This window comes from Paramormyrops kingsleyae, chromosome 9 (genome assembly GCF_048594095.1).
Source record: "Paramormyrops kingsleyae isolate MSU_618 chromosome 9, PKINGS_0.4, whole genome shotgun sequence".
Lineage (NCBI taxonomy): Eukaryota > Metazoa > Chordata > Actinopteri > Osteoglossiformes > Mormyridae > Paramormyrops > Paramormyrops kingsleyae.
The window spans coordinates 31,736,479-31,757,432 of NC_132805.1; the positions used below are offsets into that span (position 1 = coordinate 31,736,479).

A 20,954-nucleotide genomic window follows, 5' to 3' on the forward strand; every position below is an offset into this window, starting at 1 on the left:
GGTGACACAGTAAACTGACCGCGAAATGCTATCAGTCAGCTATCAGCAAAGTCTAAAGCAGAAACATTTAAAAATGTGCCTAAAGGACCGAACATATTGGTTTGCGTTTTGAAAAATGATTCGATCTGTTCTGCATAAGTATTATCATTTTGTATATAGTATACAGAACAACAGTAATTTCTTTATAGCGGTTTACTCGTTTTAGAGCAAATGAATAATTTACAGTATTACAAAGAGGTAAGTTTGGTAGGCCTACATTAAAAGCGGTACACAATCCCAGGGTCGTAATGGAATAATTAGGTCCTTTCGATACATTGCAGGTGACTATGAGTGTTATCGTACTTATCATTTCCATCCATTCCAAAAGTTTCCTAAAACACTTTAAAAGTTTAATAACACGCAGGTACACATGCGTAAGCAGTTAATGTTAGATGGGTAAGCCGCTCACGTTCGTTGACGGAAGTCCGGCCGCACTACAACACCCACAATGCCCCGCTCTGTTTATATGTCTTCGCCACTTCCTAGTTTAACGTAAATCATCCAGATATTCGCGTGCTCATGGATTTTCTTTTAATTAAAGTTATATGGCTTTGTTTGAGACGTAGTTTTTAAAACCCATGTTGTGCATATTTGCGAACATCTTCAGTTAGAACTGTGAGAGGTAAAGCCAAACGGCGAGCCGTCCATTCGCCGCCGTTTAAATTTCCCGCTGCGCTGAGCGCCTCAGTCTGCAGCTCTTTACTCAGCCAGTCTGATCTGTTTATACAAAGCGGTTCTCCACCGGTAATCACTCGCAAGATCTGTCTCACCTCGCGTCTGGCAGACTGACAGATTTTATTTGCTGCAAAATGCAGACGACGGATATAGGAAATAAGGAGGACGGGAAAATCTGGCATCGAAAACCTGCACCTTCGCCAAGTAATAACGGGTGGGTAAAAGTTGCATTCAACAAGACCTTACGGCAAGATTATGGAACTGTTAGTGCTCGGAAATGTGAACACGATCGCAGTAACGGGTACTTTATAACACACTCAACATAACAGTAAATTAGTCGTAATTACCGACCTTATGTCTTATGGCGGTTATTGTGATATTGTTTCTGGTTTGATCGAGATGATTCGTTTGTGTGTGTCTTCCGCTTCGTTGCTCTTGATCTGAAGTGTTTAACATTGATCTGTATATATGACGTTTTGTTTATTGTCCTACAGGTTTAATGTACTCTTACACGCAGCACCACAAGTTAGGTTTACTTAGATCACTTAGGGCAGGGGTAGCCAATCTTATCCGCAAAGGGCCGGTGTGTATGCGGGTTTTCGCTGCAACTCCCTAATTAGATTACTGATTGGCTGAAAGAGTCCTCACACCTGGGTTTCAACAGCTGACCTACAGGTTATCCCAAAAACCTGCATACACACCGGCCCTTTGCGGATAAGATTGGCTACCCCTTGACTTAGGGAATACAACTAGCCACACTGTTAGATTTTGTAAACTTGCAACATTGTAATTGTAACCAGGGATTTATATGTTGAACATGTGTTTTCCATACAAAGCAGGTGTGAAAACCTTTTTGAAAGAAGTTGATGAAGCTCCAGTAGTTTGTTACAGTATTACCATTAGACTTGTAGGGATAGTTGTCCACTAGATGTACATCTACTTCATTGTCCAGGTGTAAATGTTGTATTCAGCATGTCCAATGTGTCCATCTCCACATGTGCCTCGTTGGTGACAGAGTGATGGTGACCATAATCCAGAGTGCCACCGCTTACCATTCGAGAACAGTGCGGTTCCTGCAGGTGGCTTTCGATGCTACGGGAGAGGCCTTTCTGGCTGGTGATCACCACGGAAACATCTATGTTTTCGATATTGGGAGAAACAGGTAAATTGCTCTCGCAGTGGACATACAAACTTGTGCATCCCTGGAGATTAGATATATTTTTCAACAGTTTGCAGGGTTGCCAACTTTCCCACATCTGGCGTGATGCTCACGCTTTCTGACTCTCACATCCATGCAAGAAATCTTCCAGCAAATCTATATTATTCCATTATAAACCTAAAAATATCTACGCCAAAAGCATCTGGGCAGTGTGCAAACCCCACAGACTGTTTACAAGGTAATATAAATCTTACATACATGTAAATGACGTGTTTCAGGTTGAAAATCTCATGGCAGCCAGCTGACCAAAGTCTGCAACCCTGCAGTCTGTGTTTATATTGCTTTTATATGACATTTTAGCCATTCGATCATTTAATGTTATGATCTGCTGTTCCCGATAGGTTTAAACTCATTCAAAAAACAGGACAAGCATGCACAGCCATGGCCTTTAATTTGCGCAGGACGACAGAGTATTTGGTCGCCCTGGCTGATTACTCCATCAAGTGCTTTGATAAAGGTATTGATTGATTGAAAAAGGAATTGGTTATTTATCAGTTGATAAAGGTGGTGATTGGTTGGTTGGTTGGTTGATAAAAAAAACTTACTGGTCAGTCGTAATCTTTTCAGGCCCAAAAATTCTGTCCCTTTCACTTTTCTCCATTTTAGGATATAAATACTTTGTCTGGTGGTAAAGTGCAATTTTTTGTGTGTGTGTGTGTGTGTGAGCGAGCATGTGCCTGTTTGCGAGCGTGCGTGCGCGCATGCATGTGTGCGTGCGTGCGTGCGCGCATGCGTGCATTTGTGTGGGGGTCATGTACAGTGCCCTCCACAATTATTGCCACCCCTTAGAGAATATCCACCTTTTGCTGAAGTATCTTAATCTCACGCTCTAAAAAATGAAATCCAACCTTTCATTGAAATAAATTTAATCAAAGAAAAAGAAATCTGTCATCAATATATTTTTTCTTTTTAACAAAAACACGTGCCACAATTATTGGCATGGATAATATAGTGAACACCATGTAACCGAAGCATGTTTCCCATGTAAATTGTACATCTTTGATTGGAGTGTGTAATCCATGACTTCCTGATTAACTGGGATACAAATATCTAAACTAAACTTAACTAAAACTGGGCCATCACTGGATCTTCCAGCAGGACAATGATCCCAAGTACATGTTCAAATCAACATAAAAATGGTTAGTTCACCACAGAATCAAGCTTCTGCCATGGCCATCTCAGTCCCCTGACCTGAACCCCATTGGAAACCTGTGGGCTGAGCTGAAGAGCAGAGTGCACAAGAGAGGACCTAGGACCCTGGGTGATCTGGAGAGATTCTGTAAAGAGGAATGGGCTGGGATACCCTGCTCTGTATTCTCCAACCTGATATAATGTTATAGGAGAAAACTCAGTGCTGTTATACTGGCGAAGAGAGGTTGTACAAAGTATTAAGGTGGATATTTTCTTAACCTTTGTACAAATCTTAACAAGGGGTGCCAATAATTGTGGTAGGCACTATATATATTACGTTGTGGGGACCAAATGCCCCCACAATGTGATAAAGACCTGTTATTTTGAAATTGTAGGGACCACCTTTTCAGTCCCCACAAGGGGAAACTCAATTTATTAAAAACCTGTAACTGCAATAATAAATTAATAAATAAAATGTAAAAATGGCAAAAATCCTCGCATGGTTGTGGAGCAGTATTGCAGGTGTGTACGGTTAGGCCTGGGTGGGGGTTAAGGTTGTCATAGCTGAAATTAGGGTTTTTCCTATAGAAATGAATGGAGAGTCCCCACAAAGATATGAAGACAAATGTGTGTGTGTGTGTCAGACACGAGGCAGCTGGTGAGCTGGATGAGGGGCCACGACGGCGCGGTGTCCTCCATGTCGGTGCACGGCTCCGGCCGCTACGCTGTCACCACCTCGGCCGACGCGGCTCAGCTCTGGGACCTGGACACCTTCCAGAGGAAGCGGAAGCTGAACGTTCGCCAGGCCGTGGGCATCCGGAAGGTCATTGGCAGGGGCGACGCTGAGGGGAGCCCTCGATGGGCCCAGAATCTGAGCGTGTTTAACCTCAAACATGATGCCTCATCAGAACCACTCCTGGGAAATATCTGCCCTATAAATGAGCAAAAATCACTTTGGATGAAAGCGAAGCGGCTGAATGTCAGCATAATTTAGATTTTCTCAGCAGAATATTTTTTGGGCTTGAGATATGATTTGTTTACTTGCAGTCCCATGACATGACGACACTGAGGTTTAGTGCTACAAGTCCTGCTGGTGGTTGATGATTCATCGTTAGCAGAGTAACAAATTAACGGACTAATTACTACCTGGAAGGTATCTCAAAAGCGTCTGACCCAACTTAATGTTCCGCAGTCCCTGTCACAGACCGCTGGGTGACTCGTGACCTAGCGACAGTGTTCGCATGTACTTACGGCGAGTGTCATCGTAATAGTCTGATGATGCAGATAAGATTGGGCTTCAAACCAGCACCGTTGGGTCGTTTGCCATTTGTCTGTATGTGTATTTTCCTCCCAGGTTTTCTTCCTGCCTCGGAGTAACACAATCCTTAGCTGCTTTAGTGACGACACCATCTTCGCCTGGGAGAGTGACACGCTGTACTGTAAATACCAGCTACCCACGCCAGGGGAGGGGCCCAAGATGGGCTATAGAGCATTTGCGGTCACACGGTCAGTACTGGTTTTGGGGGTGCTGTGATCGTCCTTTAATCCATCTGCAAGGTTAACGATAATCCATCCACCAGAACAAGAAGATGAAATCGCAAGCCATGCAGACAGCGGTAGCCATAACACTTGGCTAATGAACAATATGCTCTAGATAATGGTGAAATGGTTGAAAAGCTAGTAATCTGTCTTTTACTGTTATCCGTACCATCACATGGTTGTGGAGCAGTGTGGCAGATGTGTACCGAGCTAAAGAGCAGTGCAAGGTGTGTAAGAGGCTCTGTGCACGCGCAGGGATGGGCGGATTCTAGCGGCCAGTGGCCGCTCCAGCCTCCTCCACCTGTGGTGTCTGGACAGCCAGCAGCTCCTCAGGGCCGTTCAGATGCCCTCCCAGGTCAGGACCGTGCGGCACCTGGAGTTCCTGCCTGACAGCTTCGACGGTGGTTCCAGCCAAGTATGTTCGCTAATGCTAATTTGCTAATGCTAACTTACTAGCAGCATAAAACCAGACAAATATCTGCAGCGTAGATTTGAGTATGGATGGTAGGGACAATATTGTGGGAGTACCGTGTGTGTATGGGGGGGGGGGGGTTAAGGTTGATTTGGACTCTAGCAATGTTGAAATGAAACCTACCCTCTTGCAAATGGTGAAGCTTTTTTATGTAACGTCAATCTAGTCAAGATCCTATCGCTCCCGTGTGAATTTCATTTAGGTTCAGTTGTACATTTTCCCCCTAATTCTAAATGTTTCTTCTCAGGTGCTGGGAGTTTTGAGCCAAGATGGCATCATGCGGTTCGTCAACATCCATAGCTGCAAGCTCCTCTTTGAAGTGTGTAGCCATGACGATGGCATTGCCTCCGCAGCCATCAGCCCAAGTGGCCGCCACCTCGTGACCATCATGGCGAGCGGGGCGCTAAACATCTACAGCGTCCAGGCCCTGACACGGGACATCAATAGGGTATGAGCACGTCTCCACCGTGGGGGTGAACGTATGGGACCAGAGAGCTTGGCTGTCAGAGTCAGATTTCTGACATGGGAGAAGATGTTTGACTGCTGTCAGAGTAACAGGATCTTCTCAGATCAAATTCTATATTTCTCAGTTTTATTAATCTACAAACAGTCCAGGTTCACGTGAAGTATGAAGTTTATTTAAATGGATTTAGCCATGTAAAGAAGGTAACTGCATATGTTTGCTGTTCTCCCTGGTCCAGTGTAACTTCATGTTGTTGGGATGAGCACTGGGATGATATTTCTGCATCGTTCCTCATACCCAGACCAGTAGCAATGTTGGCCCAGTGAAATTCAGAAACATGTCCTCCTTGAACCCTGAGAACGACAGGGAGAAGGTTGCTTTATTTTGTGATTTTTATGAGGTCCCTTGTTGCTTCCTTCCAGCCCCCGGCCCCCCTGGTGAAAGTGGTGACCACCCCAGGCCAGGCAGACAGCTCCAGCATGACGGCGCGGGTCCCAAGCAAGTCCGTCTGGCGGCCCACCAGAACATCTGGATGTAAGGTCCAGACTCGGGCCTCCAAACCTCCAGTCACCTCCCTACCAGAGGACAAAGAGGTGAGTAGCGGTCAGTTTGTCCTGTACGTTTGGATTCTTGATTTAATTATGTAGCAGTTGATGAACGGGGCCGGTTTTTGGCTCAGATAGTTATGCCCTGTGACCGGAAGGCCACCAGTTCAGCTGTCTGACTGCTTTCTCAAGAATGTTTGTCGTTTTAGATAATGGTGCCTGCTAAAAAAAATGAAATGTAAATGAATTCTGATCATTTATATCATACTACATACCAGATTCTCCATAGTTTTTCTTTTTTCCTCTGTGTATTTGAAATAACTTTAATTTTATTCGTATTTTGAAAGAACATACCTTATGCTAGTCTTTCCCAAACCAGGGCTCGAGGCACACTGAACAGGTGCAACATTTTTCTTTTATCCCAGTTCCCAGCACACCTGTAAGACATTTAAAGTTCCTGATTGCTTGGGTCAGGTGTTCTGGGAACTGGGATAAAATAAAAATGTGGATCTGTCAAGGGTGCCCCGAAGACTGGTTTGGGAATCACTGTCTTGCACACAGTTGAATAGCTGGGATTAGCTCAGGTAGCTATGATACCCACTTTGTTAGTATTCCAGTGACCGAGTTTGACCTTGCAGAATGAAATGCCAGACCCACTGAATAAGAAGAGACTCCGGGCTTTGCTGAAGACATTTGGGGAATACCCTGCCAGATACAGGTAGGGGAATCCCGGGTTGGCAGCGTGTGTGACACGTGTCACGAGGACCCTGTAATGCTAGTCTGCCTTCCATCCTTTTCGACAGGATGTTCATCTGGCGCTCCCTCCTGCGTCTGCCAGAGAACTGCCCGTCCTTCAGCAGCCTGACGGACAAGGGGCAGCACTCGGCCTTCGTGAGCCTGCAGGAGCGCTACCCCGTGAAGAGTGCCAGGCTGCAGCGTGGCCTGCAGAGGTGCCCTGCACGCCGCCAGCCTGCCGCATGGGCACACCGCGGGCATATCACTCTGCCTCACAGATGCCCGGGAGGCGCTCACCACTGATGCCCTGCAGATTCAGATGCCAGAAGTTAAATCTGCTCATGTAACAGACACACACATGCGTGCTCACAGTATTCCCGTGCTGTACATGTATGTAGAGAGTTCATGCTTCTGGAGGAGAGTTGTACTGTTGTTAGTGTGGATACATATAGTGCCTGGATTTGTGAGTGATGATTGGTCAGGCTTTAGTTCTGGAAAATGCTCCAGTCTGTGTTCCGGTGTCCCATGCCGCTAACTGCTCGTCGTTTGTTGCCACACAGGGTCCTCTCTGCCCTCGCCCACTGGTCGGCCATCTTTGGGGAGACCGAATACCTTCCCCTACTGGCGTTTCCCTTTGTCAAACTGTTCCAGAACAACCCCCTCGTCTGCTTCGAGGTGATCGCCACAGTCATAGGTGCGTCCCGGTGCCCCGAAAGTCAGCCGGATAATCAGCGCCGCGTTCTGTCACTCTGCTCAGTGCTGCCTTCTGCCTTTCGCAGTGAACTGGTGCCAGCACTGGTTTGAGTACTTCCCCAACCCTCCTCTGAACGTCCTCAGCATGGTGGAGAACGTCCTGGCTCATCACGACAAGGAGCTACTCCAGCATCTGGTCCACTGTGGTGTCACATCTCAGGTGTGCAGATGTGAGCCGACTCCTGATGCAGCCTGAATGCGTTTTCCGTTTGCTACTTTTACTGTAGGTTAAACTTTGGGTCCTTAAGTGCTATGCCTCCTGCTGGCCAAATGGTGTATTAACAAGAGACCTTGGGAAATCCCCTGGGCTGGGATCATCCCACCCTGTCTGTCCTGCAGCTGTACGCTTGGCCTCTCCTGGAAACCCTCTTCTCTGAGGTGCTGACGCGAGATGAGTGGCTGAAGCTGTTCGATAACGTTTTCTCCAACCACCCTGCCTTCTTGCTGCTCGTCGTGGCATCGTACGTGACGTGCAGCCGCGTGCCGCTGCTGCTCTGCACCCGCAGGGAAGACTTCCAGGTCCGCCCCCGCCGCATATCGCCATGACGACACTACTCCGGTTCTTTTCCCGACAGCTGAACCCTGGCGTGATGAAGGACCACCTGCCCAGGGGTGGGGGAGGGGTCTCACAGCAGGCGGAGCTGATGGGGGGGGCCTCAGTTAAATTTGCTGCTGGTGGGGGGGGGGGGGTTGGCTGGGTTTGGTAAAATGTTGCAAATTTCACATTTTTGTCTGTTATCAAAAGGGGCACTCAGTAAGTTTTGTAGTGTGCAGTGAGACCCCTGCCATGATAGACCTGGGGGTGAATGCCCCTCTGCCACCCCCCCCCCCCATGCAATAAAACACAAACCCTGTAGATTTGATTAGTGCCAGATATTGACAGGTGATACAAATGAAGTGTGTTAGTGTGTAATATGTTATATGGTATATTTGAGTAATAAAGTCAAATAGAACTGAACTGGCAATTCACAAGCTTTTACCCACTTTGTGTGAGGAGCCCATCCTGGGGTTTCCGAAAGGCGTTTGGTTTAAAGAGAGGCCTTTAAGAAGAGCATTCTGCTAAACCGTGCAAAAAAAAAAAAACCCCCGCAGTATTTCTTCCATCACCGAAACAACCTGGACATGGGCGCCGTGATCAGGGAGGCCTACCAGCTGATGGAGAGCACCCCTGAGGAGATCCATCCCCAAAACCTGCTGGCTGACTTCGAACCCCTGACCCAGGGCCAGTATCCCATCTTCAACAAGTACCCCACCTTTGTCGTGGAGTACCGGACACAGGAGCGCGAGAGGATACGTCAACAAGAGCTGGAGTACCTGAGAGAAAGGTATGGGGCTGGGTGTAGCTTAACATGCTAGGGATCCGTGCCCAAATACAGAAGGCTGTGTGTTTCAGTCCCATGGCAAGTAAAGGGATCGCATCAACCTGTTCTGTTTGCTGTTCCGTTCTATGCTGTTCAGTTCTGTTCTTTGCTGTTGTCTTCTGTTCTGTTCCTCTTTGAGCAGTACATTTAAATGTAAGTTTTATGTCACACCGAGCTGATCTATTGTAGCCTTACTATATCCCTGGCAGTCTCCCATCGAGTTCCATGTTCCCTCTAGTGGCGGGCTGTGGGTGTTGGCTCCGGGCAGGGGTTAGTCCCGGCCTAAGCGAGGACACGATTTCCGCAGGCAGGCTCTGCAGGAGCTGAGGGCGGAGGCGGTACGTAGGCGGGCGGAGGACGAGGCGTGGCACGCGCAGCAGGAGCTGCTCCGGGAGGAGGAGGAGCGGCGCAGGAGGACGCTACGCGGGGAGGAAGAGCGGCTGGCCGAGCAGCGCCGCAGGTCTGCGTCCACTTCGCCTCACTGTTCTATATCACCCTCCCACTTTTTTTTTTTTTAAATTTTACGTTAAATAACAGTCCCGTGACACACTCAGGTTGGCCGCCATGAAGCGGGAGCTGAAGGCGAAGGAGCTCCATCTGCTGGACACGGCCAGGAGGCGCTTCCTCCACCAGCAGCAGGAGCAGAAGAGGGCGGAGCTGCGGAGGCTGGACGAGGAGATCGGGAGGAAGGTGCGTCCCGGTATACGCGGCGGGGCGTGGTCATGGGGCCGGTCAGGCCCTGGCTCTGACGCAGTCCCCCCCCCGTCCCAGCAGGCGTCCCTGAGGGTGCAGGAGACCGCGGCTGCGGTGCAGGATGTCGAAGTGCGTCAGATGGAGCTGCAGGCCCAGAGGAGGCTCTTCGAGCAGGTCAGCCGGGGGTCTGTGAGCTCCTACTGAGTCGTATGGAAATGCGTGGCGTCCGCAGAAACATGCTGTACTCCCATGAGGTGCCATTAGCCACCACATTACTCTGCTTCACTCTTCATTGTCTCCATTTCTTTCAACAAGAGAAGTTCTAAATGATTTTCTCAGCATCAGAACCATCCCCAGAGTCAAAAAATGAAAGGGGAGTCGTCTTTATTCATAAACATCATCAGTCAACCTGTTATGCGACATAGGCCGCTGCCTAGGGCACCAACTGGTGACGTAGATGATTTAGCAAGTCAGTTTGACTTTGTTGTGGGTAGGGGGTGTCTGCAGGGAGGTGGGCCTGGGTCCGTAAGTATTATCAAGTCACACGTTAGGGGTCCCTTCAGTCTGGTTTCATTTGGTAGTTCCCAGTTAAGGGAATGTTGAAAATCCTGGATTTGTAGGAGTGCTGGTGATCCTGACCCAGCCCATTAAAGACGCTAGTTTGTTTCTAAGAGCCTCAGATTGAAATATGAAAATATTACATTTTAACATATCATATGAGACACCTGGTAATATTATTTTTCGTTGTTAGCTAACAATTTTACAAAACTGCAATTACAGAAACATTTTTATCCATTTTTGTCCTGAGACTTGACCCAACAACCTTCCGTTTATCCTTCGATGTCCAAGCTACCTGCTTTGTGTGGAAATGGGACATTCAACACACGTCTTGCTTGCAGCAATTGGCCAAAGAGCAGGAGAGAGTGACGCAGGAGGTGAGGGCAGAGGCGGTTGCTTGGCAACGCCACGCGGAGGAGGAGGACGAGTCCGCCTACCGGCGGCTGCTGGAGGAGGACCCCAACTGCGGCCTGGGCCTCAGGAAGGTGAGCTGAGTCAGTCACTCAGGTACTGTTTATGTTACATGTATGTTTATTTAGCAACCTGAAATGTTTGTTAGAACCTAAAATCAGTACCGAGTGTGAACACCTAATGTGTGTCGAAATGTTTCAGAAATGCTTATTTTAAAGGCATACTTCCATCTGCATTTTTATTTATTTATTTATTTTTTACAGATTTTTAAACTATTGTAAATAAATAAATTTGGGGTGGGGTATTTTGTGGTTTGTAGTACTTGAGATTGGTAGTAATTCTCAAATTTCAAAATAGGGTTTAATGAATTGAAGGGTAACATCCCAGTTAAATCCCATTTGATGGTGTGATTGGTGGGGCAGTCACCATCATCAGGGATACAGAATGTTGGGGGGGCTCATTCCCGCTCTGTCATCCCAGGCGCTGGAGGAGTCCCTGGCAGAGGCGGAGCAGCTGCAGGCGGGGGCTGAGCTGAGGGCAGAGGTGCTGGGCCGCCTGGAGCAGGTCAATGGAGAGCGGGGGAGGGACCGGCGCTGGATGGCCGCTAGGAGTGGAGAGGCAGACGCCTCAGAAGAGCAGCTGATTGAGGCCATGAAGAAGATGGAGAGCAGGAAGGTGACAGTAGGGGGCGCAGTAGGGCAAGGGTTCTTCTGGAAAGTAAGCGAGCCCCTTGTGTGGTTTTACGACAGCAGGTAGGACCTGTTAGCAGTGGTGGTGTTTACCACCAATCAAACCATGCATTTGCACGGGGGCCCTGAGGTCTGGAAACCCGCGGTGGGGGGGGGGGGTCCTGCAATGAGCTTTGATACACAAACCCCCCCACTGTCAGTAGGACCCATATTGTACTCCAATGATTCCTATATCAGCAGTAACAGGTCAGTGTCTCACGTAAGATGCAACTTCACTAATCTGTCATGTGATGTTCATAACTCATTTATTTGCATTAATGTGCAAGTTCTTAGTCTGCTGCTGTAGTCATGAGCAAGATACTGAACCTAAGCTTTAGAGAGAGGGAATCCAGCCGTGAAAAAAGGGAGAAGCATTTGTCACTTTGGATAAGAGCCTCACAGAATGATAAGTCACAGTGCAGTTCACTTCCAGGCCTGTAACGCCTGAATGGTCTGTTTGAGGCTTTTATCAGAATAATGATAATCCACATGAACACAGAGGTGTGTGTGCATGGAGGGGAGGGGGGGGGGGTTGTGCCTGTTTCCTGACTGCGGGGGCTGTGTTTTTCTGTGTAGTGGGAGGAGGTAGAGAGGAGGATTCAGCAGGAGGATGAGGCCCAGGCTGGGAGACGGACGCTGGCAATGCGGAGCCAGAGGGAGCGACGGTGTGGGGATGAGGGCCAGTCACTCGGTGAGTTTGGAGCCGAGACCATGAGAGGCAGCGGGACTGCTTTAGCACCCGGGGCTGGGAGATGCTGATGACGTGTGTGTGTGTGTGTGTGTGTGTGTGTGTGTGTCTGTCTGTCTGTCTGTCTGTCTGTCTGTCTGTCTGTCTGTCTGTCTGTCTGTCCCTTTCAGACGTGTGCTGGTCTCCCTGCTCACCCAGACGACACGAAGCAGCCCCCCAGCATCGGGGGCCCGATGCCATCCGCCTGAGCGACCGGTCCTCCACAGACGAGTCTGTGCTCACAGACAGCAATAACACGCCCCTCAGTTTAGCGCAAATATATAGTAATATATAAGCATTAGAGCACCATGTATTTGAAGTAAGTGGGGGCAGCGTGTGGCTCAGTGGGCTAAGCCTCTGTGCCTGCGATCACAAGGTCGCCGGTTCGAGTCTGGCCTGCCCTGCCTTCTGCCCTTCCTGGTCAGCTTGCTCTACATCTAGGGAGAGCAAACTGGGGGAGGCGTAAAGAGAATTTCCCCACAGAGATCAATAAAGTACTTATTATTATTATTATTACTACATATAATGGTGGGAGAAGCCTTACTAGTATGAGATCTTAAGCTAAATATATATGGCAGATGACCTTTAATCCCACCTAAGAGGGGTATCACACCTCTGTTGCTAAGAAAGGCTTTGGCTCCCAGAGGGCTGAGCTATCCTGTGCTGCCGGTCACAACACTGGCTGGACCAAGGTAGCCTGTGTCTGTCTGCTCCAGGGTCCTACAAACTATGGTATTAAAGCATCGCTTTCTGTTAAGTAACATCGTAGCACGGCTGACCTGGCGCCGCCGGTTCCGTTTGGCCCAGTCTCTCTCGACAGGTGCCGGGCCGAGCTGGACTGCAGGGAGCGGGAGCTGATGCGGGACGTGCAAGAGCTGCGCCGAAAGCTGTCCGCCCGCGCCAGAGCAAACGCGGGAACCCCGTCCCTGTGAAGGCAGCCCACGCCAACTCACAGGGATCCAGAGCTCACATCGGCAGGGGCGCCGTCCCTCTGAAGGTATCCTGCAGGGACCTGGAGCTCACAGACCACCCCGAGACCTATCCCTGCTATGGCGGCCCAGAGCTCACAGACCATCCCGAGACCTATCCCTGCTATGGCGGCCCAGAGCTCACAGACCACCCGGAGACCTATCCCTGCTATGGCGGCCCAGAGCTCACAGACCACCCGGAGACCTATCCCTGCTATGGCGGCCCAGAGCTCACAGACCACCCCGAGACCTATCCCTGCTATGGCGGCCCAGAGCTCACAGACCATCCCGAGACCTATCCCTGCTATGGCGGCCCAGAGCTCACAGACCACCCGGAGACCTATCCCTGCTATGGCGGCCCAGAGCTCACAGACCACCCGGAGACCTATCCCTGCTATGGCGGCCCAGAGCTCACAGACCACCCCGAGACCTATCCCTACTATGGCGGCACAGAGCTCACAGACCACCCCGAGACCTATCCCTACTATGGCGGCACAGAGCTCACAGACCACCCGGAGACCTATCCCTGCTATGGCGGCCCAGAGCTCACAGACCACCCGGAGACCTATCCCTACTATGGCGGCACAGAGTTCACAGACCACCCGGAGACCAATCCCTGCTATGGCGGCCCAGAGCTCACAGACCACCCGGAGACCTATCCCTGCTATGGCGGCCCAGAGCTCACAGACCACCCGGAGACCAATCCCTGCTATGGCGGCCCAGAGCTCACAGACCACCAGTCATTTTAAAGCACCAGCCATGTGAGATGGCTTATCCACAGGTCCTGGTATTATCATGTGATCACACTCATGTGTACTTATAGATTTTTGACCCTCAGTAATTCATTGAGTAACCATTCCTTTAATGACCCACCCGTCTTCAAAGACATTTACCCAGACCCAAAAAGCAGCCCGAAGCTGAACTTGCATTAACACTTCTCTGTGATATCAATGAACAGACCTGTATCTTTTGTTGAATTGTACAGAAAAAGTTGTATGCGCTATTTTTATATGTGTATTTGTATGATAGCAATTTTCTGTCTGGTAATCAAATAAACACTTTGCCTCAGTCTTGAATCGTTCAGCGTTCGCAGGTCTTAATTATCAATGATACCGTGATATCAATGAACAGACCTGTATCTTAATTGTTTTCACAAATCTTGTTACCTAACAGCGCTTTACATAACAGTGATTACATGTGGTTACAATTAAACGAGGTTCAGTTAATGCACCACCCTTCATAGGTATCATACAGGAAAAACAAAAAAAGCTATTAAAGTCTTCTCATGTAGCCGCTAATTTGATGTGACAGCCATGTGATCATACCTATCAATCTTCTGCTGTAGCGTGTGGCCCCGCCCTGAGATGGGTGGTTCAGCTGGCAGCTGAGCCGTGCTTTCCCACACCTTGCCTGACAGCGTCTCAGAGCACCAGCCGATTCCCTCGTGCCTCCCCGACATGGAGCCGCAGAGCGGCCGCTTCTCGAGGTGCCACCGGGTGGGCAAGGTGAGGCGACGGGTGCAGGAGATGCGTTATAGATCCTTCCTCGTGTCAGAGATAGACCTGAGCCACAACGAGAGCGCCCGCCTGGCCACTGATGCCCTACTGGGCCGCAGCCTGGAAGCCTATCGCGAGGTCCTGGCGCACGAGCGGGAAGTGGACTTTCTGTCCCGGGAGGAGAAGGACTACATCCTAAAGAACGCCAACGGTCCCAGAGAGGATGAGGGGTGGAACCCGGAGTGGACAGACGCTTCCTCGAGGTCTTCTGAGATGTACTGCCCTGACGTCGCGGATACCAAGCCAACCGACTTTGATCGCCGCTTTCCCGTCACTCAGGAGAGCTTCCAGCTGCGGGACCAGCCCACAGTGGAGGTGTTTCTTGGGTCCAATAGAACGAGCAGCGTACGAGACTTGCTGCGTGAGTCCATCAACAAGGCTACCACTGTAAGTCCCTTCCTCTCTCTAAAACCCGGGTGAGATAGTGTCAATGACTGATGTAACTATCCAAAAGCTTCTGAGTTTAAGGTATGAGCTTACAGCCGTACAACTTGTTTTATGTACCCGTTTTTACCTGTACGTGTTTACCAATGACTGGCTGAATGCTTTCACCTCGCGGCATTGAGACAGGGGGCGCGGGGACCTGGGGAGAGGGACAGGAACACTGATACCCGTGTGGGTGCAGGTGTTGGCAGTCGTGGTCGACGCTTTCAGCGACGTGGAGATATTCTGCGACATCTTGGAGGCCACGGGAAAGCGCGGCGTGTTCACCTACCTCCTGCTGGATCGCGAGAACATCCATCTCTTCGTGGAGATGTGCCAGAAGCTGCAGATCTCTGCCTCCCACCTGAAAGTGAGTACAGCAAAACCCGCAGTGCGAGTCTGACACTCGCACGTATGTGAAAGTACACATCACACTAATTACTTAAAAGAAAATGATTTGAAAGGACGCAAAGGTAAAACCAAAGGATTTTTTCCTGCTTTTCCACCTATTGTCTTGTTTTACCTTTCTCTACAGTTGGAATTTATTGTTAATGATTTTTGGTGGTAAACAATTTAAGGCAATTATAATGGGGAAAGCCCTATAGAAGTATTAAAGCTTATTAATAAGGATTAACACACAAAAGGTGTGACATTATTTCACAATGAAACATGTTCTTATGAGTCTCGGTGAGGCAGCCAGTTATTTCCCTGCAGCGGCTGTCGATCCGCAGCGTGCGGGGGGGCACGTACTGTGCCAAGTCTGGCAGGAAGTTCAGCGGCCTGGTCAAGGAGAAGTTTGTCATCATCGACCGCACCCAGGTTCTCGCAGGGTCCTTCAGGTGAGGTGGAACTTTAATAACGTTTACGTTTCATTACATTGCAGAAGCCTTCCGGCAAAGCAACATGCGTTTTTGAGAAAGCGGGATCAGATTAGTCTGGAGCAACTGGAGTATAGAGGCTCTTAGGCCTAATGGTGAAATCGCTCTCATATCCACGGGATTTGTACCAGTGATAATCACAGGCACGCCACCCCCAGCCCGTGTGGAGCTGAACAGAAACCATAAGTCCAAAAATGGCCCATGTCATTTCCCAGCTGCCCTTTACCTGTGCACCTGACCACACCTCCTCCCTGTCCTGTCCCACAGCTTCACCTGGCTGTCCTGGAAGATCCACAGGGGCGTCAATGTCCTTGTCAAGGGCAGCAGTGTTGAGCCCTTTGACCTGGAGTTCCGCCAGCTCTATGCCTCCTCTGAGCCCATTCCCGGCATTCCCGGGCAACCGGACCCGACCCACAGGCCTCTGCCCCCAATCCAGGCCATGCTCACGCCGAGGGCCCAGCCAAGCTTCTGGGCACCTTTAGTGCCACCACCTGTCCCCATATCGTGGTGGCCCATCATCCACCGACCGCTCAACTACGCCACGAGGGACCTGAGCTGGCAAAGCATCCATCACGGCCTGGTCCTGCCCGTAACCAGGCCTAACAGGCTGGCTCTGGGATTTTATCATCCCTCACAATGAGAACGCTCCTCAGTAACTGGTGAAAACTGGCACCATTTCAACAGAAACGGTTTATTCATGCACGGCCGGTCAGCCACACAGTACGGGTCAGTATGCAGCTAACTGCTAATGACGCTGTATTCAGGAAAGCCTGTATTTACACAGCATTCGGCATTTAAGCAGCCGAGTGTGTGTGTGTGTGAGCCTGAGGTTTAGCTGGGTCTCGCTAGGAATTTGGGGTCTTAATGGGAACAACCTGCTTATCTGCCAGACTCACCTACTACAGTGGCTATGGATGAATCAATGAAAAGTATTTACTGAACAGATTCTTTGTAGGTAAACATGAAAATGTAATGCCACTGATATTGAATACCGCAAAAATTAGCATATTTGAGAAAATATTTTATCAGCTGTGAAAAAAATCCATTTTGAAGGAAGTGGTGATGTTACTTTAATACTAAATATTTTTGCACATTGCTGAGCAGAAAGCAGATGGAAGGGATCTCCAGTGTTTGACATCCCCTCTCTTTTCTACTAACATTAAAAATGTTCTTTTAAGCAAACTGGAAGTCCTCTTTGTATTTTAAAATGCATTGTTCATGTAATACATGCTACTAAGCAATTTGAGTGCATGGTAAATTTACATTAAAAATCACTTAAAACTATAATCCATTCAGAGACCTGGAGCATGTTAAGGACTAGAGCAGAACAGCAAGCCCTTCCTCGCCTTCAGGCTGAGTCCGTGTCGTTACAGCCCCGCTTGTGTGGAATGTTCCAGTATACAGTACATTTAATACAAAAATACAGATTTCATCAATAACTGGATTCAAAAGCTTAAGATAAAAGTAGTGATGACCCATTGAAGCTTCATGAATCATTTGCTGTATTTTGTGGCCCCACTAGATGGTGCTCTATTCAAAAAAAGGAATCAATTCATGCCCCAATGCAAAGCAAGAGCACCATCTAGTGGGATGAAAACATACAGCAAATGGTTCACAAAGCTTCATCTGGCCATCACTAGGTAAAAGTCATGCATTCCTCAGAAATATCAGTCCATCCATGCTCCATTGACTGCGAGACACCTGGAACCACAGTCTGGCTGCTGGGCGAGGAGAACAGTGCCTCCCCGTGTCCTGATACCACGCATCCATACAGCTCTGTTCAGCTGAGTCGCCTTTTAAGCTTGTCATACCACCGCTCGTCAAAGTCCACGTTACACAGAGCATCCAGGCTCTCGCCATCCTGGTTGTCCTCCTTCATCTTCTCCGGCACAAGGTCTTCGGCCATCACCTGGTGGCAAAGGAGCAGGAAAGCGGGTAGGTCAACATCAGAGCCTCCCTAGGTCACGGGAAATGGGCTGTGGTGGCAGGAATGAGATGCTGGAGATGTTTCTTAAAATAAAAACATTTAGCAGTGGGCTCCATTAAAATTCCTATTTAAGAACAGTTGATTGCATCTCCAAAGAAATCATTAGAACGACGACTTCATTCCTGTTCCATCGATTCAGCACATGATTGGTTGGCGACTACTTGAAGTTGGCACAAGGCGCCTTCCCACCCATATCTGCAAACACACGTTGGTATTGAAAGGCCCGAACTGACTTCGCACCTCTGATATCAGCTGGAGGGTCTTGGCATCGGGCCCCAAGCATCGCAGCGCCTCCTCCACCTCCTCCAGGGCCCTTTCATTGCACTGGAGCACAAACGAGGATTGTTGGATCCTCAACAAATGGATCAGAAGTCTACGGAGGTAGAAAAAGATACATAATCGGTCAGTTACACATGCAAGGGGAAGGTCAAATCAACCGAGTTAAGTGTGCTTTACTGTCATACAATCCACGCACAACAGGCAGTGGCATGGAAAAAACACTGTCCCAGAATCACGGTGTATCATACAAACAGCACTGACAGGGAGTGGGTTCATATACATAGTACTAACAGCAAGTACAGCACCATAAAGGGATGGAATATGAGACTGATATGCAGGAAGGTATATTAAGATGGCTGACCATGAAGAGATCAGGTACATAATGAGAATAAAGAGATTACAGATGATCTGTTTCAGTCACCTGGTTCGGACGAAACACATGCAAGCCTTTAACTGGACGTCCGCCCCTTGTCCGGTCGACTGCCCCCCTATGGGCATCTCTGCCCCGTGGTGTCCATCAGCTCGGGACCCATTACCCCTGGGGGACGGACTGAGGGCCCAGTAGCACCTCGCCAGCCTCTGCCAGTACCAGGGGTTATAAGGGTGTAGGGAGACGAGCTGCCGAAGGACTGAGATCTCTTCACCGACATCTCCGAAGAGCTGCTGGACCGTTAGCTGAAGGTTTAAAGCGCACGTAAGGTGGCCGGTGTTTGTCGCTTCCTTCTTCTGTCCATGAAAAACACAATGAAGCCGTGATTCTGACATATTCCACACACTGCATGTCTGTGCTTCCAATGCAGTATACTAAGTAAATAAGCAAATATGTATCTTAAATCCCAGGCAAGACCATGGACTGTGTAATCTTCCTTCATAGTTAAATACACTGCATATATATCAACACATTAACACACAGCACAGAAACTGCAATCAGTGCCGCATTTCCACTGACATACAGGAGCAGACCCATACCCAAGCTGTTCCGCGAAGAGAGACTAGTTAAAGCGAGGTTCCAGCTCGCTTTCCGGGTCGTCTTGGTAAAGGAGAGTGACAGAGACGCACAACTGAAGAGATATACTGTTCACATGGCATACATCATGATTTACTTTCTGCAATTATTATTATTATTTTTTTTTACTGTGTGCTTATTTCCGCTAGCATGTCTGTGACAACTGCCATGTCATGCAAGTATCAAACGCTAGCATGCGCTTGTGTAAATTTGTGTTACCAATACATTTTGTTCAGCTGTTCTATAGTACTTTTTTAAATAGGATGTTAGGAGCCCCTGAATTCAGACACAGCCATAGAATTTACGCCTTTTCCTTCAGATAATCCACGCACAAAGCAACGGTATCTCTGTGCATTTTCACCAAGCGGAAGGTGGTGAAGCAACCAGCTCAGTTTGCTCACACTTTCTGTCCTGATAGTAAGCAGGGTGAAGTCAGTGTGAGTACGGCTCGGGTACGGCTCGCGTACGGCTCACATACTTTACAATGGAAAACCGCCAGTTCACAGTACGACTCAGTTCTTGGCGGCAGTGGAAAAGCCCCAATAGATTTTGTATACACTCATTATTTATATCACATCATGTATACTACCGTAAGTTTTTCTATCACACATCTATATATTTTACAGCTGCTTCTAGGATGCTTGCATTATTTTGCACTTTTAGGTTAGACGCCAAACTGCATTTCATTGCCACAGTACTTGTACTTTGTGCAAAGACAATTAAGGTGAATCTAAAATCTAAATTCAATTCATAATTATACAAAATATTTTAGATAATCAAGATGGTCTAATTATTGGGTGGAGCAGGGAAAACACGATATAAAGGCTGGAGGGGCTCACCAGCAGGTCAGCAATCTCCAGGGGCTCCTCGCGTCTGCCAAGATGGCAGTGGCACCTGGCCTGGCCTTCCAGCACATCCCGTCTGATGGCGACGTTTCCCTTAGGTATAAGGGACAGGCACGTGGAGTAGTCCGCGAGAGCTTTCTGAATGAACGTACAGTGAATAATTAGAGCCATTTCCAGTCACCCAGTTCTATGATTCGTGTCTCAGTTACAGATGGCCGATGGCATAATTTCTTAGACGAAGGTAAATGAATGGTTTAGTATGAAAAGTCTTATTACCTTATAATCATTTTGACTATACGCCAGATCTGCACGGAATTTGAAAACTTTCTGCTCCTCCAATTCATCATCTGTCGGTACATTTTCACAGAACCACTGCATCAGAAAAGGTTTTGAATAGAATGCAATCACTGTAAAGGGGAACGATTTTTCATCTTCTCAAAATTACAGAACATGTAACAGCTACCAATTTTCCAATACGCTGGCCACTTATCTGATTTTTAATTAAATCTCATGCTACGTTTCAAACACGTGGGTATGAAGTTACATTATCACATGTAATGTAAAACACGTTACGTACCAATACAGACTGATTAGCTTGTACCAGTGGCAGTAACGCGTACCTCGTCGTGTTGTTTGAAGTATGAAGAAACCTACCTTAGGTTCACAACTTTTTGCGTTGTAGGAAGAAAGAGCAATGGGGACCCTATTTCTGCATTCTTCAAACACAGAGTCGTCAAATGTACTGCCAAATATCTCCATTTAAAAAGAACGCAGTAAGTGGAATAGTTCAGCCCCAACCCGTGCCCCTGTCTGTGTAACGCGGTAAAAGGACCGCGGGGAAACAAGACGCGGAACTGCAGTTCCGATCCACCGTGTCTGGAAATTACGGTGCACAGGAAACACAGAAAAAAATCTAAATAAAGGAATAGATGTTAATTTATTTGTACATCTAATTAGAAATAC

The 20,954-nt window shown here is 48.4% G+C and overlaps 3 protein-coding genes across 6 annotated transcripts; 2 read left to right on the top strand and 1 right to left on the bottom strand.

Moving 5' to 3' along the window:
- The first annotated feature begins 497 nt into the window (after positions 1-497).
- Positions 498-14,093, top strand: tbc1d31 (TBC1 domain family, member 31). 3 transcript variants are annotated; one of them, XM_072716772.1, is made up of 22 exons: positions 498-928; positions 1,730-1,876; positions 2,275-2,390; positions 3,709-3,887; positions 4,419-4,570; positions 4,859-5,018; positions 5,323-5,523; positions 5,961-6,131; positions 6,722-6,801; positions 6,887-7,033; positions 7,379-7,512; positions 7,598-7,731; positions 7,911-8,090; positions 8,664-8,896; positions 9,240-9,392; positions 9,487-9,622; positions 9,707-9,799; positions 10,525-10,668; positions 11,075-11,269; positions 11,899-12,013; positions 12,181-12,280; positions 12,857-14,093. In XM_072716772.1, exons 1-22 carry the CDS (start codon positions 849-851, stop codon positions 13,764-13,766), a joined length of 3,960 nt encoding a protein of 1,319 aa, XP_072572873.1. In that variant the 5' UTR covers positions 498-848; the 3' UTR covers positions 13,767-14,093. The 3 variants fall into 3 exon arrangements, 2 of the variants coding, with proteins under 2 accessions (XP_072572873.1, XP_072572875.1); XR_011993133.1 differs by lacking the exon at positions 12,857-14,093 and having other exon boundaries at positions 499-928; positions 11,075-11,263; positions 11,897-12,013; positions 12,181-12,278; XM_072716774.1 differs by lacking the exons at positions 498-928; positions 1,730-1,876; positions 2,275-2,390 and having other exon boundaries at positions 3,745-4,217.
- Positions 14,094-14,161: 68 nt separating this feature from the next.
- On the top strand, positions 14,162-17,056 carry fam83a (family with sequence similarity 83 member A). The gene is made up of 4 exons (XM_023813294.2): positions 14,162-14,960; positions 15,199-15,366; positions 15,711-15,835; positions 16,142-17,056. Exons 1-4 carry the CDS (start codon positions 14,475-14,477, stop codon positions 16,512-16,514), a joined length of 1,152 nt encoding a protein of 383 aa, XP_023669062.1. The 5' UTR covers positions 14,162-14,474; the 3' UTR covers positions 16,515-17,056.
- c9h8orf76 (chromosome 9 C8orf76 homolog) lies at positions 16,928-20,893 on the bottom strand. 2 transcript variants are annotated; one of them, XM_023813314.2, is made up of 6 exons: positions 20,646-20,893; positions 20,268-20,363; positions 19,986-20,084; positions 18,562-18,866; positions 18,102-18,234; positions 16,928-17,783 (listed from the first exon to the last, which is right to left on the bottom strand). In XM_023813314.2, the coding sequence occupies exons 1-6, from the start codon at positions 20,748-20,750 to the stop codon at positions 17,655-17,657; spliced, it is 867 nt and encodes a 288-aa protein (XP_023669082.1). In that variant the 5' UTR covers positions 20,751-20,893; the 3' UTR covers positions 16,928-17,654. The 2 variants fall into 2 exon arrangements, with proteins under 2 accessions (XP_023669082.1, XP_023669074.1); XM_023813306.2 differs by having other exon boundaries at positions 19,986-20,129.
- Between the last annotated feature and the right edge of the window lie 61 nt (positions 20,894-20,954).